An 11889-nucleotide genomic window follows, 5' to 3' on the forward strand; every position below is an offset into this window, starting at 1 on the left:
AAGCTGAAATATTTCAGCTTTGATATCTCATCTTTGAATGTTTGTAACCCGTTCAATCTAACACCAAAATGAACAAAATTATAGTAAAAAATCATCTATAAACTCTAAATTACATATTGAAGAAAACTGCATGTCAATCCGACTTAAAACGAATGAGATATGTTTGTTTAAAAAATTTCACAGAATACAAAAGTTTAAATTTCTTGCTAAAAAGTTGAAATATTTCATATTTGATATATTTTCTTTGAAATATCGTACTTCATCGAATATATTACCAAAAATAACAAAATTATAGTCTAAAACCATCTACAAATTCTAAACTACACGTTAGAAAAAACCGCATGTTAATCTGACTTAAAAAGAATGAGATACGCTTGTTTAAAAAAAATCATAAAATACAAAAGTTTAAATTTTTTGCTAAAATGCTTAAATATTGCAGGTTTGATATCTCATCTTTGAAGGATTGTAACTCATCAAATATAACACCAAAAACAACAAAATTATAGTCTAAAATCATCTACAAACTCTAAATTACATGTTAGAAAAAAAACCATATGTTAATACAACTTAAAACGGAAGAGATATGCTTGTTTAAAGAATTTTACAAAAATACATTTTTTTTTAAAAATAAGTCGGTCGAAAACCTATTTTTACCCGGAACCTGCCGGACCGGACCGGTAAAAAAACCAGACCGGTTTTGCTGTAATCCTAGAACCAAGAACCGGCCCGGGGGTCCAAAAAAATGGTCCGGTCCGATCTGTTTCACTGGTCCGGTTCGATCTATAAGTCCAAATGTGCACCCTTACCTCCAACAACTGAAATAACCAAAAAACACTCAGTATAAACACAACCACCCCAAGATCTTCGTATGATCAATCGTTTTATTTTTCCCCATATTAACACTATGGCGGTATGCTACTTTGTTTTCCACAATAACTCTGACAACCACAACGACCAACACAACCACTTCCACAAACACAACCACAACTCGCTCACAATTTTAATCCGTTTGATTTTTTTTTGTCTCAGCCTGTGTTTGTTCAACAAACACCATCACAACTACGGATACTCATTTCTAATTTCTAACTCGAATTCGTTCAAGAAACTCAAAACACCCGAGCACCAAGTAAAAGAAAAGAGAAGGAGGCGACTAAAGGATGGGACCCGAAGAAGTGTTAGTATTTGCACAATAATGGATCGATATTTCAGAAGATGCAATGACAAAAAAGATCAAAATGTGACTTGTTTTGGATGCGGGTTAGATGTAGATTCCACAAAGGAATGAATCTTGGTGATTATCGTTCAAAACACCAAGTGTACTCGAAATGGGGTAAGGTGAACAAGGAAGTGATGTTGTTTAATAATTTGTATAACAACATGAATCTTCAACCAAAAAGTGGAGAAAGTAATGATGTTCTTTTAGAGAAAGCGCTAATAGTGTACCAAAAAGAAAAGAAGAAGGCTTTCAAGTTTCTTGATGTTTGGAATCTCGTGAATAGAAAATGGAAAGTGAACAAATCATCTGACGAGCATATCGATAGTGGATGAAAACACTCAAGAACATCCGAATCCGACCACACTACAATAATGCTCGTGTTGGTTTCAACATCAACGATGATGAACCCATTCAAGTTTAACCACCTTCCGGACCAATAGGAAGGAACAAAGCAAAAAAGCAAAGACAAAGGCAAAGTGTCGGATTCATATGAGTTTAAAGAAATGGGGGCCGATATGAATGGTATAAAAGATAGAATAGACAGAATTTTGTAACTTGCTTACGAAAAATAGCTTCGTTAACAAAGAGATAGTGATAGAATTTTGCAACTTGCTTACAAATTGATAGAATTTTGCAACTTGCTTAAATTTTTAGGAAATTTTTAATGTCATGTTTTTTTTTTTAAGTAATGCAATGTAATGGTTTAAAATTTTTTAAGTAATGAAGTTTATATTTTTTTATTAAAATTAAAATTTTATTTAAATTAAATTATTAAAAATATGACATCACTCATTGCATGTGGCAAGGAACCACATTTTTATGGTAAAAAAAATGACATAACATTTTCGTGGCATGTAAATGTTATTAAAATGACACAACTCCCTCCACCTTATATGCACCTCTCACTTGTATAGAAAATTCAAACATACACTCAACCAAGGATATAACAACCAATTGAAAGAATACTAATAAAAATTTAGCATTTCTTGATCTTTTGTAAAGAGACAGCAGGAGAGTATTTAAACACATCATACCCATATTCCAGATTCAAGTGTTGTTTTACACCCCTTGTAGTCTACCTTCAGTTATGACTCTAACCCACCTTTATACATTACATCTGCCTACCGTACCCTACCCCTACCATATCCCTACCCCCAATTGCAAAAAAATGTTGGCAGATCGGGAACTAGAGATAAAAAAAATGTCCATAAAAAAACAACTGAGCCCAATGACATATTATTAAGGTACCCTAGAACGGCATATAACAGATAACACATAAGCGTAATAAAAAAAAGGTAAAAAAACGAGAATGGTATAGTGAGTTGTATATCATGCTGTAAATGTTGTACTGTGGAGGAAGGTTTACTCTAAATTCCAAAACTTAAGGTACACTTTCATGACTAACATTTAATACCCATCTAAATGTATACAAATAACCCATCTATGAATTAGTTTTTGCAAAAAAAATTGCAAAAAAAAAATTGCAAAAAAAAAAAATTACTATACTTGCTTCGTGCTTCGAGTTGTTCCATGTTGTCATGCAACACAAAAGAGCATCATATAATATGTAAATATGTTACATAACACTATATAATATATGGGCTATTACAATTGAAACCCTAGAAATTCAATTATCAAGGTCTAAACAATCATTCTAGGGTTATGTTAAAAAACTAATATGAAGAGGATATTTATGTCTTTTTAACCATACAAAAGTCGATGTCACATCTTTGTCCAACCAATTTGTGTAGGAGGATCAATTACATATTGTTTCGTCTCACATCCCCTTTGTGATACATGAAAAAATGGTAGAGAAAGATTCGACTAGATGTGTAGAAGCTAAATCGGATCATAAAAACATTCGTAACAATTATTCACAAACATCAAGGAAACAAACCTAATCACAAAAAAGAACATTCAAGATGACATCCTACATTATAACAACCATTATATTTCCTAACAAATACATGTATTCACTAAAAAGATACAAACAACATCACAAATTTTTGCAATCCCTAGCGTAAAAGCAAAAGCAACCCCTGAGTTGTCACACACTGTCAAATCATACGAAAAAAAAAAAAGTACACAATGGCCAACTAGCAAATTACTTCAATGCGCTCCTCCTTCTACGCACTTCAAGATTACTCGGTATTATAGACACATTATCTACACAAATTCCACCTTTCGAATGCGTGCAATCTATTTGCTTCATTGAAAACCTAATTTCGATTGCAGGATTTGACTCGCTTACAATAAACTCGCCTACTTTATACTCAATCCAACAACCCCTTTTATGGCAACCATTTGGCTCATCTGCGACACAATCATCTAAAAAACATTCGGTGGATGATTCTTGACCGTTGGATGTGGATAGATCAAATCTTACGGGCTTTATATCCCACCCATGAGTGTGTTCAAAATAGCATACACGTCGCCCTAATCTTTTTGAAAATCTTCCCAAATGTATTCTAAATGATAATGTGTAAATATCGGGTGGGAGTGGGAATTTTATGGAACCATCGACTTCGAACCACCATATTTGTTGTAAATATGCTACGATGTTGAACCTGTGAAACACTAGAAGAATCAACCCGTTCTCCTTAATGTTAAATAGCCTTAATTATAATGCAAGAAATAGCAACGTACTTTCATTGATTTCCCTATTAGGCCTTTAGCTCGCTTTATTTTAAACACGAGCTAAATGCTAAAAATAGCAACATACTTTCATTTATTTGTTTATTATATCATCCTACTTTCATTTCTTTACTATTGACATTGTATTTTCGTTTTTTTTTTTTTTTTTTTTTTCATATAAAGGCATTGTAACTTGAAAATTCCAACAACTTATAGTATTGTAGTTTCATTATTTTTCCTATTAGGATTTAGGAAATTAAACTTTGAAAAATCTACCCAATTATAGCAACAAATATTTAACTATATTCCGATGACTTTGTTATAATTGGGTAGATTTTCCTAAGTACAAGGTTGTGATTTATTGTATTTAATCCTTTTAAATAAATGTGAATTACAGAAGTATGAATTCAACCTAGATTCTTCTGTAGAAACCCAATTCCAATATCTTCGATCTTCAATTCCTGTTATTGACATTGCTTTGGTGGAGATTGACAAGCAAACTCTTCCAGTAACCTTATCCAACCATGCTACCTGAAATATCCCATAGCTCAAAAGGATCAACTTACTATCTGAATACTGCTCACATTATCATATATCATCAATCTTAGTCGATTATGGAAAGTGGAATTAGTTATGGAGCAGTAGTAATTAAGAAAAAAGATATACTTCGAACATGAATCCATGTTTACAACTAGATTTCAAGTAAAGTTACCTAATCAGATTCAATCCCAATTGCCTAACAAAACCCTAATTGGGAATTTGAACAAAAAACCCCAAAAGATTACGAAATTGAAAAAGAAAAAATTGACAGATTACCTTGTTGCCGTCGTCGAATGGGACAGGGCGAGAAAGGAGAGCAAACACGTCTTTCTTACACAAGTTTTGGTAGCTCTCAGGAGGCAATAGGTCGAGCAGATCTTGATAGTTATGTGGAAGCTTCGATTCCCACACGGCGTCCGACGACGCTGCGTTACGGAAAGCACGGTTGAGGCGAGCTAGATTGCATATCTCCGGCGGAGTAAGATACAAAAAAACACACGCCACGCAGCTCTCGGGTATGTCACCGAGTCCCGGTCCATCGCCGGCGATCGGACCCCACTCAGTCAAATTAGACAACGATGAACCCATGTTGGTGTATCAACTCATTTTGGGAGTTGATGGAGGAGTGGAGATAGGGTGTTGGACTAGTAGCAGAGAAAAAGGGAGTTTTTTTGGATCTTCGCAGGGTGATCGTTTGCAGCTTTCTGGTTGAATGGATTTCTGTAAATTTGCAGTGATAATGAAAGTCTGTGTTTTGATTTTGATTTTTGAAGATGGGCCCACACGTTATTGGATAACGGCAACACGAGTCTCACATCTCGGGTCGTCTTCTTCATGGAGGTGGGTGTGTAATTGTCTATCCATTTATGAAGATTCGGTCCAGAAAAATACATGAAATAGATATATCGGTTTGGACTTGTCTTGAAAAATATCTTACACCGTAAAAGGGTAGGTTTGGAAAAGTATTAGAATAGCCTAAAATCTTGTGGCACGGTTGATTGATAAAGAAAAATCAGAGATTTTTTTTATTTTTTAGGGTTCTTTAGTCTATAGTCTACCGGAGTTGGCGGATAATAAAGTTATTTAATATTCGGATAAAACCGAATTAATTAATTGGATTATTTGGTTCGATATTCTGATTTTTGAATTGGTTTTTTCAATAAAACCGAATTATTATTTTGGATTACGGATTGGTTTTGATTTATAAAATAAGAACCAAATAAACATTTATTGTTTATAGTATATATCTAGAGTTATTTATTAATTTTGTAATTTATTATTTTTATATAGGTTCAAAATGTTTCACCTGATAAAAAAACATTAATATGTATTTTCTATCAAAAGTTTTCTATCCATAAAATATTTAATTATAATATATTTTCTTAGTAGTTGCTTATAAAGTTCAAATCACAACTAAATAATTGGATTTGTTTCTTGTGTAAAATTAGATAATATTATAATTAATATGTAATTTTAAAATGTTTTGGTTTCTGAAAACCGAATTGTAATTGGATCAGATTGAATCGGATTTGAATTTAGTTTGGACAATTTGGATCTATGTTTTGAAAACTGAAATTAATGTGGATTAGTTGATTGGATTAGATCAAACTGATCCATCTAAACGAACACCCTTACCGGGGGGAGGATGACACTACTAGAAAAGACCGTCTGGCGAAAATGTGCGGTAGCCTTACATCGGCGGAGCATAAGGAGGAAAGGGAGCCCGAACAATGGAAGAGCCAGGGAGGTCAGGTCATTTGACCGAATCTTGTCTTAAAGAATGCCTTACGGAGTAAAGGGAAGGGCATGAATTCTTGGAAAAAGAGGAAGTGAGCATAAGTAAAAAAATGAAATCAAGCAAATTCAATGAATAAATATAGCAACGATACGAACGATTACGAAAAAAAAAAACAACTTATTTTTAAAGGTAATTTCCATCATAAAATCGTCAATAAACTGACAAATTTAATGTATTATTTTACTCAAAACCGAAGCCAAGAAAATGAAAAATACTGAAACTGAAACAAAAAGCCTCCAAAATTAAACCAAAGGCACACACAAACTCGCAAAGACCGCAAGATTGGACCGAAAAACTCCGGACCTTTCCGGTCCTAAACAGACCAAATTGTTCCAAAATCGACCAAAAACCGTTTGTGACAGCTAATGTGCATCTCTATCATACTCTCATGAATGTATGCATTAAAGCTTTCGGATACCAAGAGTCACCTCCCAATTGATCAGCCCAACAACGAGCGAAACAGGCCCATCCGGTTTAAGCGAAACCCACCCGCCACAAGGATTAACCATCGAAGAGATCCATGACTTGGTTATTATCCCACATTTAAAGAAAAGGAAAAGGTTCGGCATATAATAGTAGGACAAAATGGATGACGAGGACATCACAACTAATAAGGCCCCCAAATTTATTATATTGTGTATTTATTATTTAATATATAATGATCATTTTAAAGCAATAAGCAAGATAACTTTAGACCAGTTGTAAAAGCGGCTTGCTATTAACGAATGGGCAAATTTCGAATCATGTTATATAGATTTTTTATAATAAGAAAAAATATCAAAAAACTTTGTAAAATCTTTTTTATTATAATAAAAGACTATAAGTTATGTCATTTGTCATCTTTTACTTCTCCGATACCACGTGGTATTTTATCCCTCTCTATGTAAAGGGTGTCTAAGATTTTATTTTGAACGTTAAAATGATTTTTAGGCAAAATAATTTATTGACTTAAAGTGGTGAAAAAATGAGTTTTTAAAAAAGTATTTTGATTAATTTTTATGATGAGAAAGTCAATAAATTAAAAAACATTTGTCTTATGTTTTAAACAGGAGTGGAGCTACAATTTAAGAATAAGGGACTGACAGTTTTATCTCGTAGTATTATATTAAAATATAATTTTATATCTAAATAAAGTAATAGTTCCAAAATTCTAAAAAAAAAATCACAAAGAAATTTTTGTTTCCATTAATCTCAATTTTCAAAAGTTTTCAACTAACTATAAACATCAACGTGTATTCATCCGTTAACCTGTAATTTTGGATCATACACACCTTCTATTCGTTTGAAAAAAGAATCGTAACTTGTAATTTTTGGTCACACACATTTTATTTGTTTGAGAAAAGAATCAATAGTTTCTCATAATTTACCCGATGATTATAATAAATTAATTAACTAAATTATCAAACCATAATTAAATTATTAATGACAAGTAACATAAATAAAAGTATGCAAAAGATTTAAATTTTACCTTAAAAATGAAATCATGTTGATGTATTTGTTTAGCCGGAAACAATTTTTTGATTGCCAATTAACAACCTCTTTGAATAAAAATAATTACATTGCCTCGATGAATCATTAAAACAAACGCTACTTATGAACAAATATTGATTATAATGAGATAGCTACTGACAAATTGACATAGTTAGGAGTATAAATCAATGGCTAATTAAAATAAAATAGATAGGGATGGAGACGGTTGTGTTTAGATGTGGACCTCAACTTTTCTAGTGATAATACCCTCATTGTTTTTTATGTATAGTAATTGTTTTCTTTTAAAATAATTGGGAGGGGTTGGACATTGTTTTTTAGAATAAGTGGGAGGGGTAGTACATTGTTAAGTAAAGGATGTACGTTAGAAGTTTAATCGTTAGTCTAATTTATTTATAATATAACTAAAGTTTGAAAAATGATCAAGGGATGCAAAGCATTATGTAGTCTCCCTTTTGCCTCCACCTCTGAGTTTTTTTTAAGGAGAATTTGATTTTTACAATCAAAAAATTATAATTAGTTTTTGAAAAGTTAGAAATTCTAACTTATTTGAATATTTTTTTAGAAAGGCTATGGAAATGTCTTTAATACTTTGTCAAACATTTTTTTTAATTTATTAATTTTTTCAAAGATTCAACTTTTTAAATGAAATCCAAACACCCAATGCACATGGTATTCAATGTCATAAAATATATTATAAATAATAATATTTTGTAAACTCGATAATATAGCATTTTAACATGTACCCCTCTCCCGGGGTAAAACTTTAAAAAAAACTTGTAAAAGTGGGGTTGTGAGCTCACCATAATACCAAGATTCGAACGAGTAGTGTTGCGACGGGAATCGGGAACCACAGGTACCACTCGGGACAAGAGAGCACGATCAGACAGAAACAAAGGATATGAGAGGGTGCATAATTAGGTCTGTCGAACTCTCTACATCTTGTCGCACTTGCCACAGCGGCCCCGACCCTGTTGGCCTTTCAATCTAGAATTAAATACCTTGGACCTCTTGCCCGAACTCCTTGAAACCTGAGCGTGATCCGTCTTCCTCTTCCTCTCCATCTTAATGCCAATATCCCTCTCCCTAGCCCTCGTTATCATATCCTCTAGTGTCATGCAACTGGATCGGCTCACAAACTGCCGAATATCACTCCTCAACATTTCATGATACATCGCCTTCTTTATCTCCTCATCCACTACATACTGCAGAACCAATAGTGCCCTCTCACGAAACATCGCGGTAATCTTAGCCACCGTCTCAGTAGTCTGGAGGAGATCCTGAAACTCTCATGCCAACTACTGCACCTCAATCACTGGTGCGAACTCAGCTCGGAACCTGGTCGAAAAATCATCCCATGTCATCAAATTAACAACATCATCAACAACTGCACGCCCAACCTCCTCCCACCAATCTCGAGCTCTGCCTTTCAAAAGGCAGGAAGCAAGTCTGATGTAACAGCCCAAAATCTCAAGTATTGTTAAATTGCATTTTGGGATGTTTTAAAGGAGAGACTCGGTGAGTTGGAGCCAGACTCGCCGAGTAGGGTCGCAGACTTGGTCGCGGGTTCACGACTGGACTCGACGAGTCCAGATATGGACTCGGCGAGTCGACGCTGTTCAGCGGAAACCCTAGCCGTTCAGTTTTGGGTCGTATATAAGGGATCTTAGGCCGTCATTGCTCGTCTTTTGGTCGATTGAGAAGAACCCTAAGCGACTGTGGCATCTAGAGCAAGCTTGAAGGCCATTGGTGACCTTGAAGGAATTGTTGTGCAAGAAGGAGAAGGGTTTTGGCTAAAGGAACTGCAAGGAATTCGAGTTCTGAAGTTTGGGGACACAGAAGGTACATCATTCAGGTAATAGTTCGGATTACATTCTTCTGTGATTGATGTGTATATGGATTTAGGGTTTATGGAACCCATTTGATGATTAGATGGATTATTACCTTGTTACCCAAATGAATATAACCCTGTATTAGGACCCTTAGAGGTCTAGAAGATCCCAGGTCTGTGCATTTCGGGAAGTGGTGAAGGTTTTGGATTGAAATCCTTATGCCTTAGGTTAACATGGGAATTATGAGTCTTGGGGTGTAGCATGAGCACCTAAATGAAGGCCTTTTGTGATGGACCAGCTTAGGAGGACCAGACCTATGATTGGTCGGGACGATTCTGATCTCAGGAAGCAGTTTGATCGACTGCATGACATGGACTCGCCGAGTCGGATGAGCAGACTCGGCGAGTAGCTTGAAGAATAGCTGGGACTCGCCGAGTTGTTCTTCAGACTCGGCGAGTGGAGTCGGGGTGGCCCCGCGATTCTTCCACGAGGAACTCGTCGAGTCAAGAGAGATACTCGACGAGTAAAAAAGGGAATATCCAGGATTTTGTGAGAACGACTAGACTCGCCGAGTCGCCAGGGTACTCGCCGAGTCCAGTCAAGATGACCGTGGACCGTTGACCAAAGCTGACCTGTGTGTGTGATTTCTTAGGGTCAGTTAACGTGGAAGATAAAAGTATTAATAAGAGATATATTATTATAGGGAGCTTGTAGCTCGGCGGATCAGGTGCAAGTGATTTCAGGAGTTGCTAACTTCCAGCATCCACGAGGTGAGTTTTCTCACTATACTGTACCCGGAAGGGTTTGATTGTGTGACCGAAAGGTCGAATATGTTATGTGTTATGTTTATATGCTATAAATGGAAAGTTAGTTGCTACGCGTGATATGCATGTTTATATATGGGCCGGAAGGCAAAGTGTTATGTGACAGAAAGGTCAGGTATGATGTACGATATATGTGCTTTATGTGTTAGAGTAAATGTATTATGTGCTGAATATGTTATGGGCCGGAAGGCAATATGTTATGGGCCGGAAGGCGAATACGTTATGGGCCGGAAGGCGATTATCTCATGGGTCGGAAGGCATTGTGCAGGGGCCGGAAGGTCAGGGCCTGGAAAGGCGTAAGTGCGTAAGGTGTATATTGGGGAACTCACTAAGCTTCGTGCTTACAGTGTTTTATGTTATGTTGTTTCAGGTTCTTTCAGTAACGCGGGATGGCATCGGCTCGATTGTACACACCAACGAAAGAGTTGTATTCTGGAGGATCCTGGTTTTCTACTAAGTGAAAATGGAACTATGTTTTTGTAATTCAAATGTGTATGAGATTTTAAACAAGTGTTTTAATATTAATTTGATTAAACAAAATAAAAATTTTTGCCTTGAAATCTACGGTGTTACATCTGAACTTTGCCCCGTCGGGATAAGTACTGGTGTGGAAGGCGTTAGCAACATCTGCTAACCATCTCCTACTCACTATCGAGTCCTTCTTCCCGTGGTAGTCTGAAGCTCCACATGCCCGGAACTCCCTAAAGGTCAATGAACGCGCCCCAATCAAGGCCATCATCTCAGAACGGAAGGAGCAGAAATGCTCTTCCAACACCTCAATGATACCCTCCTTGATCGTACCAAAGATCATAGCATTCTGCTCAAGAATGTTGCGGGCAATCTCAAAAGAAATGAACTTCCGCATCTGATCATCCAATTGCCCGACTCTAGAACCTGAGTTCGAGCCCTCACCAACACCATAACCACTAACCGATCTACCTCGAAGAGTTACCATATTGAAAACAAACCATTCAAACCATCAGAATACGCATAGATACATATCGAGGTGTCTCATATTCTACAAGCTTCCTGGTTTCATCGTAGTTTTCATTGATTCGAGTATGCATCATCTGCTTCTAGTAGTACGGATCATACTACCTTCCACATATATTCATACTTTCCTCAAATCCACATCTAGATAAGGCTCCCAACACTAAATCTCTTCCTAGGTTTTCTTAGGGTAATCACCACGCCACTCTCCCCCATCAGCCGCAGAAGGAACTCCTACTAACTCCCTCTAACTAGCTCACGAACACCATTACATATCAACAAAACTAGATAATTCTTCGAATGAGAGGTCTCACACTACAATGGTTAGACTCAAATAAGAGCTGTGTTATAGAGTTAAAACCTAACCTTCTAAAATTATTTAGTCTCAATAATATGTAACTTAAAATATTCGTTTAGTAGTTAGTTGAAGCTAATGGAATCTCCTAAAAGCACAAAGCAAGCAACATTCAGGCATTGAGCAATCGAAATCAAGCATAACCCTAACATGCCATCCTATCACTGACTGATCGGTACTAGCATGCAAGTCTACAAGCTCATATAGTAGGC

The 11889-nt window shown here is 35.8% G+C and overlaps 1 protein-coding gene across 1 annotated transcript; it reads right to left on the reverse strand.

Moving 5' to 3' along the window:
* Nucleotides 1-3063: 3063 nt before the first annotated feature.
* On the reverse strand, nt 3064-5263 carry LOC145030877 (F-box protein PP2-A15-like). Its single transcript, XM_078979317.1, has 3 exons — nt 4667-5263; nt 4263-4381; nt 3064-3783 (listed from the first exon to the last, which is right to left on the reverse strand). The coding sequence occupies exons 1-3, from the start codon at nt 4976-4978 to the stop codon at nt 3321-3323; spliced, it is 894 nt and encodes a 297-aa protein (XP_078835443.1). The 5' UTR covers nt 4979-5263; the 3' UTR covers nt 3064-3320.
* Between the last annotated feature and the right edge of the window lie 6626 nt (nt 5264-11889).

This window comes from Lactuca saligna, chromosome 2 (genome assembly GCF_052625555.1).
Source record: "Lactuca saligna cultivar CGN05327 chromosome 2, ASM5262555v1, whole genome shotgun sequence".
Taxonomy (NCBI): Eukaryota; Viridiplantae; Streptophyta; class Magnoliopsida; order Asterales; family Asteraceae; genus Lactuca; species Lactuca saligna.